The following is an 18,052-nucleotide window of genomic DNA, read 5'->3' as shown; positions in this document are numbered from 1 at the left end:
GAGGTGAGCTCTGGGCCATGAATTGATGGGAAAAGTGCATTGAAGGAATCAGCATGTCAGTCGGAAGGTGTTCTAAGGCCGCTTGGCGCTGCACGGTTGATAAGTTCCATCACACAGCTCCGTGATAACGATTGCACATATTTAGACTCAGACCATGTGAGTAACCCACATTATTAGCCTGCCATGGAAGTCTACTGTAAAGAGATCAGTGAGTGACTCACGACAACCATTTTCAGTTGCCTTGCCATGGAAACCCTCATATCTGTGGGCAACATCCATAACGAGGAGCCATCAACGGACGGCGCTTGTACTGAATGCAGAAAAGCGACGTTCGGTGCGTAGATTTTGTGTAGCCTGGCTAGGCGCCTTCCAGGGGCCACGCAAAAAGGAACTGACAGGCCATCCAGCCACTTAACTTCCCCGCTTTCTCGGTCTTCACAAGAAGGCGCTTGCTCCACAGGAACCTCGAGGTGGTTCAATCAGAGGTGAAGAAAAAGATACTGGTACAGATGCATCAGCCGCTAAAGTGTGTTTCCGAAAACCCTCTGCATCGGCATCTCCACCGTCACGTTCCTCGGGCGTTCAAGACTCGCTGGAGGCGACCATCTAGCCAGATTCTCGCCGCTCAGTGGCTATCGACTGCATCCGGTAGCGCCCAACCGGGGCTTTTCAAAGTCACTCGATCCTGAGTCGGTCGCATGGGCCACGGCTAGTCCAACCTGAGCACCCAATCAGGAGTACAGAGAGCTGCGCTTCTGTGAAGAAGCAGGGCGGGGGGTCGGTGAATTTCAGTGGCTCAAGGTTCTCAATTGGTCTGGCAAAAAGAGCGGTTGCTAAGACAGATGCATTTATGGCGTTCGGTCATCAACGATAGGTGGCAGACGGCAAGATGGGAAGTGGTTTGGCTCGGTTGGGATGGATTTCCCGAGTTGAAGAAGAAAGAAGCCGGTCAGGTGGTGTGTACTTCTTTGCCGCTGGGAATTACTATGAATGGATGTATTGTCCCGCCGCTCTCTCCCTACTCCATCTTCACCACTTCCTCAATCTCACTGATGTCAAGGGATCGGCCTTTCCGAGGCATGACCTGATCTTCTCGAGGCTGAACCTACTGAGGTGATGTGATCTGGTGATACGAGGTTGATCTGATCTTGACATCCACATCTCAAACGCACGGTCACCGACATTTGAACGCTTCATCTGCCATGCGATCAAGAAGAAATTACACTTTTGCTATTATTACCCTGTGGACCTATCGTTGACCCTGTGATGGACTGATATCTACCATACCCCCTCAAGCCAACAGCACGTTGGTGATAAAACACCAAGAGAACCATCATCACCCGAATATAGACACTTTCGCAGGACGAAAGGCAGCACTGTCCACACTTTTTTTGCATCCAACACCTCGCCTGTCATGGGAAGACTTATCAAGAACCACTGGGCTCGTTTGATCGTCCTCACTGCAGCATCATGTACGTGTACCACCTCGCCTTGGTTATCAATTCTGATCGCTAACATGTTATGCTCATTGTCAGTTCAAATAGGAAGCGCAATCGAGGGCTTCATCTGGCCAAAAGTCTTCTGGGACTTCATGACACAAAATTTAAACGGCGCGGTCACACCGATTCCGATATTACAAATCCTCAATTTGCTTATGGGTTTGATCGGAATTGCGTGGGAATGGCCTCTGAAATATGTCGCGGGCTCGACACCGCACCGTAGCATCGAGTTTCGATTGATCCTCTATCCTCTCAGTGCTCTTCTCGCAATGCTCCTCTACCAAGGGACGGACCCTGCGATATACTACCTCATTGGCATTGGGGTTTACTTCTGGGCTTATAGTGAAGGAGAGGTATGGGTTACAGTCGCATCGACTGTGTGACAAATGAGCTGACCAGAGTACAGGTGGTATGTCCTGAACCTTGGACCCTGCCTAAGCGAAGCGAGTACAGAGTATAATGTGACGTTGGCTCGCTTTTTTGCCCTCGATGAACGACTTATGACTACGGATTTTACGACAGCGATATCTCCTATACCCTTTTACATCTGATGGCGTTTGCAAGCGGAAGACGGGGAGGCAGTCCAATGACTTTTCTCACCTATTGTGCTGAAGTGATCAGCACATACATTCATATTGGATAAGTGACCTGTGCTCGGAAGAGCAATTGTAATATTTGTGTCATGTCTTGTGTACATTTCCAACATATACCTCGCATACATAATCTAAAGATCATTAGAGACTATAATGCACACCCGGATCCTGAGTATTGCTTGCGAGAAACTAACACCTACTACCTTTGAACCCTGCACACAAAGAAAGTGAGAAGAATCTTGAATGCCTGTATCCTCAGGCATCAGCTACACATGACAGGCTAGTGGCTATCCATTATTACTCCATTGGGATTAGTCGTTCCTGGCATTCGAAGTGGATAACGGATCCATAGGCGACGCTTGAGGCACCATGACTCCATCTCATTCATTTGTGAGACTTGACAGGCAAACCACGCCACAGCATTTTTCTGCCATTGAGATGAGCTTATTGGATGGGACATGAGCCCGCGAACCTAGCTAACCAAATAACCAGATCACTTGTAGACATAAAACCTCCCTCTACTGATTTCCTGCAAGAACAGCACAGCATCCCATCGCGCTCTACCTCGGTCGCAGCGAATGCAATGTCGCCTCTGCTCCTCACGAAGCCTCTCAAGGAAGAACCTGGCCTCATCAGGGAGAGCGAGGAAGTGCCCGTGAACAAGAAGACCAGCTTCAACGGGAAGTTGAACCAGTACTTTCACACCGCGAAGAATATCGCCACCGGACCGACCATCACGACCACAACCAAGCACAGAGACAACAATGCCTCCGTATCCGAGCAAGACATCGCGCCTATCAGCTTCAAACGCAAGCCATCATCCTCGCAGCAGCCACTCTCTTCAAAAGAGATAGACGAACTGAACACTTGCTCCTCCTCCTCCTCCTCCTCCTCCAAGCGCCGACGCACGACGACCACCATGCATCGAACCCTACCCTCGGCCACACGCGCAGCAGCAACAAGAACAACAACACGGATAACTCGCTCCCTCACCCGCTCACGCACCACTTCATCCTCCCCATTCTCCACAGCCTCATTCTCACCCTCACAATCCACAACCCCGCACCCCGAACCCCAACTTCAAACAACCACCACCACCACGACGAAACCCCCTCGCACCCGTACCCGCAAGTCCCCCACCCCACAAAACACCCCCAGCCTCCTCCGCGATACTATCCCGCCAAACCTCGACCTCCTCCTCGTGGGCGTAAACCCAGGCCTCCTCACGGGAATCACAGGCCACGCCTACGCGCATCCATCCAACCTCTTCTGGAAACTTTTACACTGGTCGGGCATCACGGCGATCCGGCACCCGCCATCAGACACGTACGCGCTGCCGGAGCTGTACAACATTGGGAACACGAATATCGTGGAGCGGCCGACGCGGGACGCCAGCATGCTCAGCCGTGCGGAGATGGACGCGGGGGTGCCCGTGCTAGAAGCCAAAGTGGCGGCGCAGCGGCCGGCGGTGGTGTGTCTGGTCGGGAAGAGTATCTGGGAGGCGGTGTGGCGCGTCAAGACGGGGCGGAATATCCGGAAGGAGGAATTCCGGTATGGGTGGCAGGATGAGGAGATGAATATGGGGGTATCTACGAAAGACGGGGGATGGCCGGGGGCGAGGGTGTTTGTGGCTACTACGACGAGTGGGCTGGCGGCGGGGATGTCGGTAGCAGAAAAGCAGGCCGTTTGGAATGAGTTGGGGGACTGGGTGAAGAGGCGGCGGAGGGAGAGGGAGATGGGGGAGAAGCAGCAGCAGCAGTCGCTTCCACAGGAGCAGATAGAGAGTGCTGCTCAGGAAGATATACCCGGTCAGGATCCATGATAGACTTTATACAGAGCCCACTTATATATGACCCCGTTAGCAAAAGATAATCTACTGATATTCACCTGAACAAGCACAAATATTCCAGTTCTGATATGGGTATTTAGATTCTCATTTATCACATCAGTAGACAGACCACAGATAATTCGTCCACCGATTGCACCTCATTCATAAAACTCCACGTTTCAAACACCCCAAATACCAGGTTTAAGAACATATCATCCGCTAGAAACACATGGGCTCGTTAAGAGAAACAAGAACATAAATTAAAATGCCCTGAACTTCCGAAGGATCAGGGATCATCAGCTAGCCAGCCAGCCAGCCAGCCAGCAGTAGCACATCAGCTCATTACAAAAGCATAAGCCATCTATCGAAGAGCAGGGCCGTTACGGAAGTTGGTGTCATCCTGGCGCTCACGGGACTGATAGATCACACAAGCGAAGTCAGCAACCTGCTTTTTGCTTTCCGCTGAAATTGTCCACAAGATCTCATCCGATCTTATCTGACTTGATTTCGAGACTATGGAGTGAGCAGGGCAGTGGAGAACCTACCTGAGTAGCCTGGAATTCACCGTTCTCGAGGATCTTGATCAGGCACTCGTCCTCGTTATCGGTGCCAAACTCGTTCTGGAGGCTGGACTTGCTGGCGTTGTCGAGAACACCCTGGGCGCCGTGCCTGTACAGATGGACAAAGGTGGTTAATGAACCTCGTTCGAGAGGACTAGATGAGAAGGCAGAGAGAGAGAAGCTTACTTGTGAGTGACAAAGATCTTGAAGCCGTCAACGACGTCGGACAGGGGAATGGAGCGGTCCTTGCGCCACTTGTTCACAATGTCGTTACTGTCGACGAAGATAACGAAGTCGTCAGATGCTCCCTTGTAGAACATCTTGGAGTTTTCACCAACGGCGCGAGGCATTTTGATGGTTGTAGGGGTGGTAATAGGGGATCAATTGAGTGATTTGAAAGGGTACTTCTGTCAGATGAATCCTCGTAGTATGCAGATTTGATGTCTTGATGCTGGAGAAAAATGAGAAGAAGGTAGGATGGGAGAAAGTGAGATTAAAGTAGTTGAGGTGAAGTAGAAAGAGTTGGAGGAATGGAGGGGCAGTTGGCTGGATGACGTCACTAGGATGTTACCCGAAACGGGTCATCAACGAAGAAGTAGCGGCAATCAGGCAAATGCTCGCATGGATGAGACAGTAGTTGTCAATTGATGATGCTGGAGATATGGTCGATGCTTAAAATCTAGCTAAGACAAATTCTGGTCTCATCTTGGAAACAAAAGACCCTCAATAATACATCCCAGCGTGATCAAAACATGCCATCGTGAGCTGAAATGAAACCCGACGTCATCGGTGCTTTCCATGCTACGTCGACTGATCCGCCCAACAGCACCAGTATTTTCCCTCCTTGTGTGTTTAGTGGAGAAGTCATTAGGGCTCATTAGGTGATCAGAATTCCTCATCACTAACTAGCATTATCATCATCATTCTCACCACTATTCTCGTACCACACTTCAGTTGCCGAGCAATTGGGTCGCTTTACGGTGACAAACGCTGCTGATTGTCCCCACCTTCCGCCAAGTCGCCCATCAACGCCTGTGTCGATTTTCCCCACACTCTCGAACCCTCAAGAAACCGCAAGAATGAAGTCCAGCCTTCGTTAGTACTGGTTCACCCCTGAGATGCATACTTATGCACAAGTTGTCCTTTTGCTCCTAGTAGAGAGGTGCCCCTGGGAATCAGTTGCATCATTGTCATCATGAAGCTCCACTCCCCACTCTCTTGCGTTCATTCTTTTTTGGTTTCCTCGTCGACATGGAATTCAGCATCCTGCGTATTGTGGATGGCTTCATGGTTGAGATTTCCGGAGTCTTCTGAGCCGTCTCCTTCTTAGTCAACAAGGAGTCGGGCGAAGGCGTTGATTTTGGTGTGCCTGTCATTTTGAATGTCCGGGCTCGCCTGATCGTTTCCTTGCTATCGCTTGAAGGACAAGGTCCCTTCTGGTCATTAGGTTCTGGCCTGATTGCTTTCGGTGTCTGAATCACATTACTCCCATTGCTCTTCTCAAGTTTCCTGTAATCACTTTTCAAGGGACGAATCTCTGTTTTGACCGAGGCAGCTGCCGCTCTTGTTGCCTTGACGTTCACGAAGCTAGCACGTCGCCTAAGAATTTGTTTCCGGTTGATATTCCTTCTCATGATTGAGCCTGGTCGGAAAAGAAGATCTCCCATTGCTAAAGTCATGCCAGGATATGGAAGCGCATCCCGCGTATAGACTGCCGAAATTGCACGCTCCAAGCGAATCCGGTCTTGTCTTCTAGCAATGATAGGTGTTACAATGTCGTCTGGGTGCTCCTTGAAACGCTCGCTCTCGCCATTCTGTGGATTATGTTCCTCTAGGAGATAAGGGCAATGTGTCCTCTTGATGACTATGATAGGGTATTCAGGTGGCGGTCGGGATGCACTTAATGCTTGCATAGATGGCCGGCGTGCCAAAGGAAGCTCCGTGCTACTTAACGGAACCAAGTCCAGTGATATGAATGCGTACCGTCGTGATCTTTCCAAGATGTCCCTCTGTCCTTTGGTAGACAATGCCGCACACTTGAGCGTCTCTGTTGTCCATTTCTTCTCCTCGGTCGCAGACGATGCGCTGAGTAGTAGCTCATATCTTTTGTTAGAGTCCTGAAATACTAGCTTCCAGGAGAAAACGCATTCACAGCAGATGTCTATTCAATTATTAGTCCATGAATAGTGCTTGGGAAGAAGTTCTATTACCTTCGCCAGTATGCGGGGTGTCAATTTTCAGATCTGGGATATGAAGGCACATCAGCGCTCGGAGCCTTCGATTGTCGTCATTCATGTTAGCGAAAAGAATATGGCTGCTGAACAGAACGCAGACCATGAAACAGCCGACGATCTCCGTGGGTGAGGAATATGTAACATGTAAGACACCGCATAGGATCAGCGGTCCGAGCTGCTTGTAAAGATCAAGGGTTTTGTTCTAGAATCCAATCACACTCTTAGTAGCTGGAGGAGATAAAGATTGACACTGAGAACATACGCCCTCTGGAAAGTCCAGCAAATTCTGTAGTTCCCTCGTCTTCAGGACTAATATTCTGTTGATCGGATTGTTGTTGACTTGGTTGACTTCTTGCACAACCCGTCGAACGCTTTCGAGGATTTGTCGAATCCCATCGTGGGCGGATGGATCATCTTGAATGTGCGTCCAACGTAGTAACTCCTCCAGTAGCAGTGGATACTTGCACAAGCGTTGGACCGGCTATCAACTTGTGAATATATATATATATGATACTTTGCGTAGGTGAACGACTCATACCTTAATGAGAAGATCATCCAGGGCCATTGACCTATGTTCCTCATGTGCCTGTCTGTCGATAGAAGCCACGGATTTTGATAGTGCCTCGATACCTAGATCGAAGATTCGCCAATTCGGAACAGACGAACGAAGCAATTCGACATCGAAACTGAGCAAACCATAGCTACTACAGAAGAGCTTGTAGGTCGAGAAGTTTCTCGACTATGGACGCGAGGGCCATCAGCGAAGTAACCAAAAGATTGGGGTGATGTCTTTACCAATTTTCCGACCGCTTGCGCAACCTCTAGAGCCTCCCTTGTCTCCGCAGCGAGAGCTCTAAGACGTGAGTTTACCGATGCTTTAAAACTGCGCGACCTCAAGGACTTCGAGTGGAGTGCCTTGAATCCCAGTTCGAGAGCGCTAAGATGCTTATGAGTTGGCTGAGGCACTAGGTTGTCAAACTCGGCTCCAGCAAGATTAGAGATCGGTGTCAGCTTGCGAAGTCGGGCCAGGAAATCTTCGTGTATATCTCGAAGCTGCTGGACATTATAGTAGATCTCAGGTCGCACGGAGAAAATGAACAGTGCCTGCAAGTTGTCAGGGCCAGCCCTCGGGAATGGGGATGTAGGTTCTGGGGAGTGAATGGCATACATCGGCAAGTGCTTTCAACCCGAAAACATAATCGCACTCTGTAGTTACCAGTTCTCGCAGGACACGACGCCTCTTGATTGCTCTATTTTGAGCGTCTTCGTCGATAGTAGAACTCAAGGCTGGTCTTATGCTCTCTAGCGATTCACGAAGGTCTGACTTGATGCTCTGATTTGTGGTACTCTGCGTGGTGCCTCTCGAACGCACAACACTTTGACTAGCAATGCTGATTGTTGTTGTCTTGACTGTCTCGAGATGTGAGGAATGATTCGACCAAGACTCCCATTTCTTTTCTTGAGCTTCGTGGGTCAGAGAGAGTTTAGGACCGGTGTCAGAGTCCGCTTGAGGAATCTCCATCCAGCCTTCGACGTATCTCTGAGGATCAGAAGGAGGAAAGCCTCTCCGGGATCGTAGACTATTTATCCATCGCTTGAATACCTTCACCGGGTCAGAGCTTGCTGGAACGGGGGTATTGCCATTATTGGATTTTTTTTCGAGTCCTGACGTCTCCAGGACAAGCAGTGGGGTCTCAACGATGTCCTTGGATTCTTCCATGAGGAACAGACGCGCGGACAGATTCCATACAACTTGACCGCTATGACTCAATCGCGTAGCAAGAGAAGCTGACTGATATCTGCTGAAAATCGATGACACTGTCAGCCATCAAATCAGAAGGAAACCACGACCAACACAGCACATGGTGAGAAAGTGCGGTGGCATATTTCTCAGTCCTCCAAAATACTTCTTCTCAGTGACACGCAAATTCTTAAAGCGGGTCTAGAGCACAACCATCGAGCGGCACTGCCTTGGAGTGTATACTCGAAGCGTGTACACCTGATCTGTGCTCCGCCATTATTGCATCTGATCGTGCATCAATGTCACACTGGTTACTAGAAGCTCTGCACAGTGCAAGCACAAAGAAGCCTGCTATGACTGCAGATGTCATTTCATTGGATCAAGTTTGTCTGAGCAACATGCGCAGATGTAATGTGCATCATAAATAGTACATGGCTGCAGGCTGCACATGTAGTAATTTACTCCGTATGTTGTTGGCTTTAGCGAGAGGGGAAACTCCCCCAGAGTTCCAGCCGCGGCCAGACCCACCGCCGTCATCCTCCCGAGTCCCGACAGTTCCATTCTTGCGTCGCAACATTCCGATAATCACTCATCGTTTCCCCTCAGATCAGCATGGGAATATCCATGGATACCAACAGTAACATTCATGCTCCTACAGTCGCCTCCGGGCCTACGTCCGGAGAGGCTCCTTCTCGCGACTTGTCCAAGCTCGGTGTCGTCGATCTCATGCAAGAAAAAGAACGCATCGAAGAGGAACTCTCGGCTCTCAGCAGCGTCCTCAGCTCTGTAAGGGCTATAGAATCCAAGCTCTACTCCGTATACTCTACGAATACTCACTAATACTCTATGTATTATGCAGCATGGAGTTCATATGAATACCTCGTTGACGACGTTCGATGGCTACCCTCGCGATGATATCGACGTCGCCCAAAGTCAGTCACTCTTCGCCGTGCCTACAATGTTACTGCTAAGATTCGGATAGTACGTACCACCCGAGCGCGCATCATCCGACTACGAACCGATCACAAAGAAGTCATGTCACTTCTCGAAAAGGGTATACATGATCACTTCGCAAGCTTGCAGCGGGCGCAGACTACTGCGCCGTCTGACGGCAGTGCCAACAATACACAAACTGGGCAGGCCAGTGCGACCAGCAATGGCGATTCAAGATCCGAAGCTGCCGGGGTCCCTTTTGCGAAAGTCAATAGTGTTGTGGCTGGAAGCCCCGCAGACCAAGCAGGACTGAAGGCCGGTGATACTGTGAGGAGCTTTGGCAGCGTAAACTGGTTGAACCATGAACGTCTCTCAAAGGTGGCCCAGGTTGTCCAGCAGAACGAGGGGGTGTGTCTTTCTTCCTGCTACTCTTGTCTTGATGGCTTCTCTGACTGATTTGTGCTAGCGTGCTGTGACCGTTGCCGTCGCGCGTAAGGATCCAAATTCGATCCGTAACCTTGAGCTCAGCCTGGAGCTCACTCCTCGCCGTGACTGGGGTGGTCGGGGTCTATTAGGCTGCCATCTGGTTCCTCTGTGACGAGACGGGTGGCTTTCATTTGATATGTGGTATGTTTTTATGACTATTTCCCTTATTTTAGGCACGTCCAAAGGAGCATCTGAAGAGGCGTTTGAGATGTCTTTTTAAAGAAGACAATGGATTATAATGAAACATTTAAGTGCAGCTGTCCTTGACATTCTTGTGGAAACTGTGAACTACGGGGACTTAGCAGTTGTTTTTTTGAAGGTGCGTACATTGATACTCTGTATGCAGACACTGGCAGGGAGGCTCGTCCGTGTCAATAAACCGGTATTGGATAGACAATTAGGCAAATCGGCAATCGGTCGTTGGCGTAGAAATGGAAATCGAGAGAACGGCGGGGCATTGCGGCCTGAGGCAGGTAAGCCAGGCACGTGAGGGGAGGCTTTGGGTGACCGACTCGCGGCAAAAATTCCATCACTGGTAGAAAGAAACCATCCCACCCACTCTTCTTGTTCCTCCTCCACTTCCGTTCTCTTGAACATCTTTTCCATCTCCCTCCTTCCCCCCATCAGCTGTCGCACCTACGTGACGACGTCTCCTCGATTTTCTCCCACCCTTTTGCTTTGACTACTTTAAAATCCTCACACATCCTTCACCATGGCTGCTCAAGTACCAACTTTCAAGCTCGTCCTTGTCGGTGATGGTGGTACCGGAAAGGCAAGTATTGATTCAAGAGCCCCTCCTGATTTTCTCCGGCCTGTCTGGATATGATATGTCGAATTCTGTCTGCCCTTTTTGTCGACTACAGATAGCACAGCTGCGCTGCGGTGCCCTGTTTACCATCGTGTTTGGATAGACCTCAGTCACCGGGAGAAAAACTTGATTATCTTTCAGCCCGACAATGCGAGGCGTCAATAGCTAACCTCCAAGAATCTCTACAGACCACCTTCGTCAAGCGCCACTTGACTGGCGAGTTCGAGAAGAAGTACATCGCGACTCTCGGTGTCGAAGTGCACCCTCTCAACTTCCACACCGTATGCCCCGCCAGCCAACCCCGCTTTGACCGGCCCTCGCCGTCTTTGTCCGGCATCTAAGACTAACCTCTATCAACAGAACCTGGGACACATCCAGTTCGACGTATGGGACACTGCTGGACAGGAGAAGTTCGGTGGTCTTCGCGACGGTTACTACATCAACGGACAGTGCGGTATCATCATGTTCGATGTTACCTCCCGTATCACCTACAAGAACGTCCCCAACTGGCACCGTAAGTGCATCCGTTTACTGCGCCACACATTTCCAACCTCTCGACTGACCCGATTTAGGTGATCTTGTCCGTGTCTGCGAGGGTATCCCCATCGTTCTCTGCGGTAACAAGGTCGATGTCAAGGAGCGCAAGGTCAAGGCCAAGACCATCACCTTCCACCGCAAGAAGAACCTCCAGTACTACGACATCTCCGCCAAGTCCAACTACAACTTCGAGAAGCCTTTCCTCTGGCTCGCCCGCAAGTTGGTCGGCAACCCCCAGCTGGTGAGTTTCTTCCGATCGCGTTCACTTTTCTGGGCACCAGACTGATGATCACCACCAGGAATTCGTCGCCGCTCCCGCCCTCGCTCCCCCCGAGGTCGCTGTCAACCAGGAGCTCATGGACCAGTACCAGAAGGAAATGCAGGAGGCCTCTGCCATGCCCCTTCCCGACGAGGAGGACGCCGATTTGTAAGCGTGCGGTCTATGACGATGCTGCCGGGGCTCCCCCTGGGAAATGTCATCGCATGGCTATCGTACTCGCTCCCCCGCCCCCACCTGGGGTGCGGTGCGGCACGGTTTGCAATATCTGGGAATCACGAATACCACGATCGAGAAGCAGTCAGGAGGCGGAGCAAAATTGGGCCGCGAGGAAGACGGGTCGGAGCATGATTATGCATTTGCAATATTTACCACTAGTAGTCTAGACTCCTTATTATCTCTCAACACAACTGTTCAAGTTTCTCTTTGCCACAGATGCCGGGTTTGAAGCAGCCACCAACAATACCAATTAAATAAGGGAATAAGTCGCATATAAGAGGCACAAAAGTTTGATCGAAGTTATCTTAGTGGGTTTCGGACGGTGTGATAGTCTTGAACGAACAAATCAATAAATATCCACCACCTTGAGAACATTGCCGAGGGTGTCTTGTACTCTTGTCTCCAGCATTGAGGATATATACGCTTGCCCCAGCATGCATAATTAGTACTTTGTAATCTTCATTGGTCTAGTAAGCAAAACCTAATTCAGCACCGCCATTCATCATCTCGCTTCAGCACAACACCGTCCATCTCCCCGCCCGCACAGCGTCCAACCCGCCGCCCTGACCGAACTTAATAGCCGAAAGCGACAAGTTTCCAACCAACATTCGCAGACACTTGGGGACCGGGGAGAATAAATCCAAAGGTGACGTCACCGGCAACTAAGAGGCTGGAGTGGAGTTGGGTTGGGATGAGATTGAGACCCAACGACTGCACCGCAATAACCAGCCACCCATGTACAAAATCCCCGGCTTAGTAGTCCGTGTCAAGCCCACCGCAAAGAAGAAAAGATTGGGTGTCAGTTACTCTGTAGTAGTCAGTTTAGTCGAAATCAATTGACATTGAAATGATGAGTCTGATGTTTGACTGATGACCCCTCCCCTCCCCCTCCCCCTCCCCCTCCTTCTTATCCCGCGTTCAGGCCCATTGAAGTTACCCTAAAATATACTGCCAGTCTACTGTGCATTGGGGAAGTATGTTGTTTGCTAAGTTGCTTGCTTCCACAGCACAACAGAGAGGATCAACTTATCCTCTCCTCTAACTTACTAACCAAAGTTTAGTAAATACGTAAATAAACAACCACATCACAATTACATTACTCGACAATCAATACTCAACACTGTCTTAGAGTTCCAAGCAACACTGCAACCTGCCTCCACCACCCGGACCCCCGCAAAAAGGCAGACAAAACACTGACATCCACCTACCCCTCCCTCCACGAACCAAAACCACATGCTTCGATACAAGAGTACATGAGTTACCAGACACAGTGCCAACGGAGCACAGCCCACCGTACAAAGAATCAAACAACCACCCACCATTATCAAAATTGCCCACGCAAGACGACCTTAAACTAAGCATAAAAGCCTCTCAAGCGACAGACATAAACGACGCGCGCCAAGAAGAACAAAACCAAAAGGAAATGACAAGGATGGGATTCGAACCCATGCTCTTTCGAACTAGTGGTTTCCTGTAGGATTCCTAAAACTAGCGCCTTAGACCACTCGGCCACCTTGCCTTTGCATTAAAAATCTTGGCGACTGTATGAAACTATGTGGTAAAAGGAAACAGATATGTTTGGCCTGGGAATGGGGATCTGGGAGTATTTTGACGGTGGGTGTAGGTGTGGTCTTTCAAGGGTCCGGGAGAAGGGGTGCGTAGATAGGACAGGCGATCAGTTGTTGATGTTGCTTAGAATTGAGAGGAGGACTGCATGGGGTGCTGGGTCAGCGGTGCTTCATGTTGTTGCAAATCTATATCAAGGGGCTGCCAGAGGTCTTCATAGAATTACACTATCTACGCTAATCAGCAGGACATAGCAGAGAACAATCTCATACTTGGAATATAACGTTAGGAAGCCATATTAATCAAAGAATCGAGGCTACAAGCCAGCGTGCATCGCCCTACCACGCTAGGTATGGCCGGTATGCACGGCCTCGATTCATCTAAAACACCAACCTGAACGCACCGCTTTCTAGATTCGACTTTCCAACCCGGGTATATGGAACCATGTCATCAGCAGAGCGCATTGCAAAATTAGAAACATGCTGCAAGCAACACGAAAATGTGAAAAGCATCAAGAAAGCCAGGGTATCTTTGTGGTACCGATTTGCGCCTGAGGATTTGCCAACGCCTGCAATCATGACTGGATGAAAAGACGGTCTCGCCTCCATCAATGAATATTCTGAAGGAGATCGATTAGCACAAGCTCTCAACACGGGAACACACTCATCAACTTACGAAGAGATGGCGCAGCTGTCGGGTATCCAGTCTGGAAACATTCTTCGAGGCTTTCTCATCCAAAGCTCCCTCGACAAGCTCCCGCTTCTGATCCTGTAGCTCGAGAATCCGATCCTCAACCGTGCCCTTCACAACAATGCGGTGGATCTGCACCGGACGGACCTGACCAATACGATGGGCACGGTCAACAGCCTGTTCCTCCACGTAAGGGTTCCAAAAAGGATCAAAGATGATCACTTGGGAAGCAGCGACAAGGTTCAGCCCCGAGTTGCCGGCTTTGAGAGATACCAGCATGATCTTGCAGTCAGGGTTGTCGGTGAATTCCAACACAGAGGCGTTTCTCTCCGCGGGTTTCATACTGCCGTCGTAACGCCGGTAGTCCCACCCCTCTCGCCGAATTGGAATCTCGAGCAGGTCGAGCAGGGATGTGAACTGACTGAAGATAATGGTTTTCTCGCTGCTGTCATTGCTGTTGATGCCTTTGAGAATTTCCATAGATTTTTCGATTTTAGCGCTCGGCACCCAGGTCTTCTCAAGGCGACGCAGATACCTGCGTTTTGCCTTCTGATTCTTCTGGGCATCTTTGCGAAGCTCTGCAAGAGACTTCTTTATCTTCTGGGGCTTTTTACCTTTGGCCTTGCGACTCCTCGAGCTGCCGTACTCCTCATCGTCATCAGCGACGAAGCGAGACAGGCTGTCATCATCACTATCGTCGTCACTGTCATCCTCGTTTGCCGCTTCATTGGTCGGTGCTGGGACATCCTCATCTGCCTCAGTCGAATCGGGACAATGCACCTTCCTGAAGGAGATGTGATCGGTGATTTTCTTGGGATCAATTCTAGCGCGGCAGTTGGGGCATTTGATCTCAAGTGCGCCCTCGACTCCATTCCTGACTGCAGTTGCAGGGTCTGAAAGATTCGAGAAACATTCCGTACAAGTTCCATGACCGCATGGGAAAAAGATGACGGGGTTTTCGACGGCGTCAATACAGATGGGGCATTCGAGGTCATCATTGTTCTTCAGACGTGTAACAACCTCATCGCTCAGAGCTTTGGCATTCGCTACAAGGTCCAGCTCTTCTGAGGTCACAGGACTTTCTTTGTTAAAGTCTTTGATCAGATGCGGATGACAACATGCCTGTCGAAGCCGAAGGAGCAACACAAGGATACTTGAGTAATTACGCCCCATGGTACCCTCCTCGATGTATTTGTTGACCTGGCGCTGAGTGCGGGTTTCAAGAGCATTGTAAAACTCTTGCTCTTCCTCGCTGAAGACAGCATGCACCCTCTCCGAGACCTTGGGAGGTAGCTGAAGGATTGGCTTGCCGTCGATCTTGGAAGTCTTGGTTCGCCGTAGAAGCACCGCTTTGAGCAGAACTTGTAGAGCCTGCATTGTCTTCTCGCGGCCAGCAGGACTACCCTTGAGGGGAAGTGTGAAGGTCTAACCTCAGAGTCAATCACTGGTCATCAGCAAGTGGGACACACATATCAAACTTACACGCTGAAATTTCTGATGGTTACAATAAGGTGGAATCCGCAAGAATTGCAAAAGCGAGTGCAACTCATCCACTGAGTTCATCATCGGGGTACCGGTCATGCACCAACGATAAGTGGCAGTAAGGTTACAGCACGCCATGGCGGATTTTGTTTTCCGGTTCTTGATGCACTGTGCTTCGTCGATGATGACGCGGTACCACTTAGAAGTTGGACTTAGGCAGGGCAAATTCTTCAAAAGAGCCAGGCCCAGATCTGGCTCTCGCTTCTTGATCTCTTCGGCTTTTTCCAATTTCTTGAATTCGGCCGCCAGCGTACCGAAAGTCGTGAGAACCACATCGTAATCCTTTAGATTTCTGAAATTGGTAGTCTTCTTATCGCCATGCAGCACATGGACTGAGAGCTGATGCTTGCCAGATTTAAGACTTCTCTTAATTTCTCTCTTCCATTGCTGAACCAATGCAACAGGAGCAATAACCAGCGTTGACTTTCGCTCGGGGTCGGTAGAAGGTCTTGAAACCATGAGAGCAATGGCTTGTATGGTCTTCCCAAGACCCATATCATCGGCAAGAATTCCGCCTTTGTTCTCGCCTTCCTCCATGGACTTCATCCAAGATAATCCAAGCTTCTGATGTTCCAGAAGAGTGAACCTGAGAGCCTCGGGAGTTCCCTCACGGTTTTCCTTGGCGATTTCCGAGTCGGGTCTGATGGACTCTAACATTTTCACGATTTCCTCCTTGGTCTGCTTTGGATCCTCTCCATACCCGTAGAGATCGCTGAACACATACTGGGTTAGCACACTTCCATGGCAATCAAATAGGTATACTTGCTTGTAGTAATCAAGAGCAGAATCGTAGCCACCAGGACCCATGAGCGAGAAGTCCGAGGATCCTAGGAGCATCCTGCTTGCTTGAGATACGGCGCTTGACATGCTATCGAGCATACTGCTTCCGGCATGCAATCGTGCCATAGTGCTTGGCAAAACCCTGGGCCCATACTGAGACCCTGGCAGGCCCACTCCAGAACTGATCGGTTTTCCGTTGGCAAAGGTAGGAAAGGTGTTTCGGTCCGACCCAGTTGGGCCTAGCTTGCGCTGTGCCCAGGCTGCGGCAAGGCTCCTGCTTGGTGAAGACGGGGAACGCAAGATATTGGGCGTGAACTCATCACGGTCAATCTCTGCAATGTCGCTGTCATCACTGTCCGGGAGCGTGACGATTTTCGAATCTCTGTAGCCGTCATAGTGACGACCAGGTGGCAGACGGTTGGAAGGCTGAGAACCCATGGGAAACGTTCCTGGCATGACTGGGGCACGCTGCGCATTCGGGTTGAACCCACTAGCAGACGGAGCTGCGAAAGAGAAATTGGGAGCAGACGGGGGCGAGGGGCTCTGATTAGACGATGACTGCGGCGGATCACTGTCGGCTTGCAACGCGAGCTGGCGCGCGAATTCTGCGTCGCGACGTTCCATTTCCTTCATTTCTTTGAGCCATTGCTCTGCTCGTCTGTTCTCCTCTTGCAATGCACGGAATCCGTCGAGGCCTAGCATCCTCCGCAGTTCGTCATTGCCATCGCCCACATCTTCATCTGACACGACTGGAGAACTGATCACTGGAGAACTGGTAGTGCGGGTAACGTCAGGACTCAGACGGCGATGAATCCGTTTTCGCTGCGCCCGCCTAATTGGTGCCTCGAGGTCATCAGAGTCATCGTCCTCTTCAACATCTTCAGCCTCTGAGGATGTGGAAAATCGACGTTTGCGATTGGTCCGATTAGTAGGAGAGCGCGCGAAAGAGTGGGTAGAACGTCCAAATTTGTGTGCAGAAGACGTAGAGTTGTCCAGAGGCAAGGCGGGGACACTGTCATGAAATGTTCTGGGCGAATTGATGGTTGACGATGTCGACTGAGAGGTGGACGGAGATACATCGGCTGTCCCGCTGACAGGTTCCCCGCGTAGCTCCGCCAGTCGCGTCTGCAGACCCTGGATGACATCCAGAATCTCCTGTCTGTCTTCTTGAGCATCGGGACATTGCTCATCTAAGCTTTGCAGAATAACTTCTTGGAGCTCGATGTCCTCCAGTAGATCCCGGATCTCTGCTTCTTTGTTGCCCAAAACCATAGTGGCTGGTGGTGAGGCAAAGCCGAAAAAGCACACGCGCGGACAGGGCCGGTCGAGGCCACGACCGACCGGAGGCGACTGACTTGAAGCAGTGCAAGGAATACAACGACTGTCAGAGATATGAAATGTGCTTTAGCAGATACAGAAGTAGAAGACAAGTGGGTTTGCTGAATTGCAAGTTGAGAAATATGGATCGCGAGATCCGGAGGGGGAGGAGGTTCAATTAAGCAGTTGGGCTAAGGTAGTAAGTTAGTAGTGTATAACTGAAATGTTCTGCTAAGTTACAAGTCCCGTCCACTTGCCTGAATACAAGTGCCGCCACTTCTGTGAGGACAGCACGTGAGCACTCCCTGTGCGCTCCGGGACACACACTTGTCGCTCACTGAGCACGCACTGGCTGCACCGGTCGCTCCCGGATTGTTCTCGTCGCTCAACTGGATGATCCAGCAGCTGTTGCCATTCTGTGTACTCTTGCTTTGCAACGTAT

General features: G+C 50.4%; 6 protein-coding genes and 1 non-coding gene across 7 annotated transcripts; 3 read left to right on the top strand and 4 right to left on the bottom strand.

Moving 5' to 3' along the window:
* Positions 1-1,414: 1,414 nt before the first annotated feature.
* Positions 1,415-3,914, top strand: BP01DRAFT_364483 (mismatch-specific DNA-glycosylase; the record flags this gene model as incomplete). The annotated part of the gene is made up of 4 exons (XM_025576327.1): positions 1,415-1,472; positions 1,536-1,852; positions 1,899-1,908; positions 2,629-3,914. The coding sequence occupies 4 exons, from the start codon at positions 1,415-1,417 to the stop codon at positions 3,912-3,914; spliced, it is 1,671 nt and encodes a 556-aa protein (XP_025432902.1).
* Positions 3,915-4,199: 285 nt separating this feature from the next.
* Positions 4,200-5,181, bottom strand: BP01DRAFT_355325 (SBDS family protein). The gene is made up of 3 exons (XM_025574658.1): positions 4,667-5,181; positions 4,466-4,589; positions 4,200-4,335 (listed from the first exon to the last, which is right to left on the bottom strand). The coding sequence occupies exons 1-3, from the start codon at positions 4,828-4,830 to the stop codon at positions 4,282-4,284; spliced, it is 342 nt and encodes a 113-aa protein (XP_025432901.1). The 5' UTR covers positions 4,831-5,181; the 3' UTR covers positions 4,200-4,281.
* Positions 5,182-8,434, bottom strand: BP01DRAFT_316031 (putative Rho guanyl nucleotide exchange factor; the record flags this gene model as incomplete). Its single annotated transcript, XM_025572574.1, has 6 exons — positions 5,182-6,641; positions 6,691-6,916; positions 6,977-7,195; positions 7,253-7,453; positions 7,510-7,818; positions 7,883-8,434. The coding sequence occupies 6 exons, from the start codon at positions 8,432-8,434 to the stop codon at positions 5,674-5,676; spliced, it is 2,475 nt and encodes an 824-aa protein (XP_025432900.1). The 3' UTR covers positions 5,182-5,673.
* A 645-nt stretch (positions 8,435-9,079) lies between these two features.
* Positions 9,080-9,986, top strand: BP01DRAFT_293041 (putative 26S proteasome non-ATPase regulatory subunit Nas2; the record flags this gene model as incomplete). Its single annotated transcript, XM_025571718.1, has 4 exons — positions 9,080-9,241; positions 9,315-9,387; positions 9,438-9,796; positions 9,855-9,986. 4 exons carry the CDS (start codon positions 9,080-9,082, stop codon positions 9,984-9,986), a joined length of 726 nt encoding a protein of 241 aa, XP_025432899.1.
* Positions 9,987-10,586: 600 nt separating this feature from the next.
* BP01DRAFT_414826 (Ran family GTP-binding nuclear protein) lies at positions 10,587-12,085 on the top strand (the record flags this gene model as incomplete). Its single annotated transcript, XM_025579082.1, has 5 exons — positions 10,587-10,646; positions 10,871-10,963; positions 11,043-11,196; positions 11,255-11,460; positions 11,519-12,085. 5 exons carry the CDS (start codon positions 10,587-10,589, stop codon positions 11,648-11,650), a joined length of 645 nt encoding a protein of 214 aa, XP_025432898.1. The 3' UTR covers positions 11,651-12,085.
* A 1,054-nt stretch (positions 12,086-13,139) lies between these two features.
* BP01DRAFT_t96 lies at positions 13,140-13,234 on the bottom strand. Its single transcript has one exon. It is a non-coding gene; the product is annotated as a tRNA-Leu (tRNA).
* Positions 13,235-13,486: 252 nt separating this feature from the next.
* BP01DRAFT_240374 (DEAD/DEAH box helicase) lies at positions 13,487-17,900 on the bottom strand. Its single transcript, XM_025571261.1, has 3 exons — positions 17,868-17,900; positions 15,454-17,801; positions 13,487-15,396 (listed from the first exon to the last, which is right to left on the bottom strand). The coding sequence occupies exons 2-3, from the start codon at positions 17,563-17,565 to the stop codon at positions 13,948-13,950; spliced, it is 3,561 nt and encodes a 1,186-aa protein (XP_025432897.1). The 5' UTR covers positions 17,566-17,801; positions 17,868-17,900; the 3' UTR covers positions 13,487-13,947.
* Between the last annotated feature and the right edge of the window lie 152 nt (positions 17,901-18,052).

Source organism: Aspergillus saccharolyticus (genome assembly GCF_003184585.1).
Source record: "Aspergillus saccharolyticus JOP 1030-1 unplaced genomic scaffold BP01scaffold_9, whole genome shotgun sequence".
Lineage (NCBI taxonomy): Eukaryota > Fungi > Ascomycota > Eurotiomycetes > Eurotiales > Aspergillaceae > Aspergillus > Aspergillus saccharolyticus.
The sequence above is the reverse complement of the archived record's forward strand: the minus strand, read 5'-3'. Positions and strand labels throughout refer to the sequence as shown.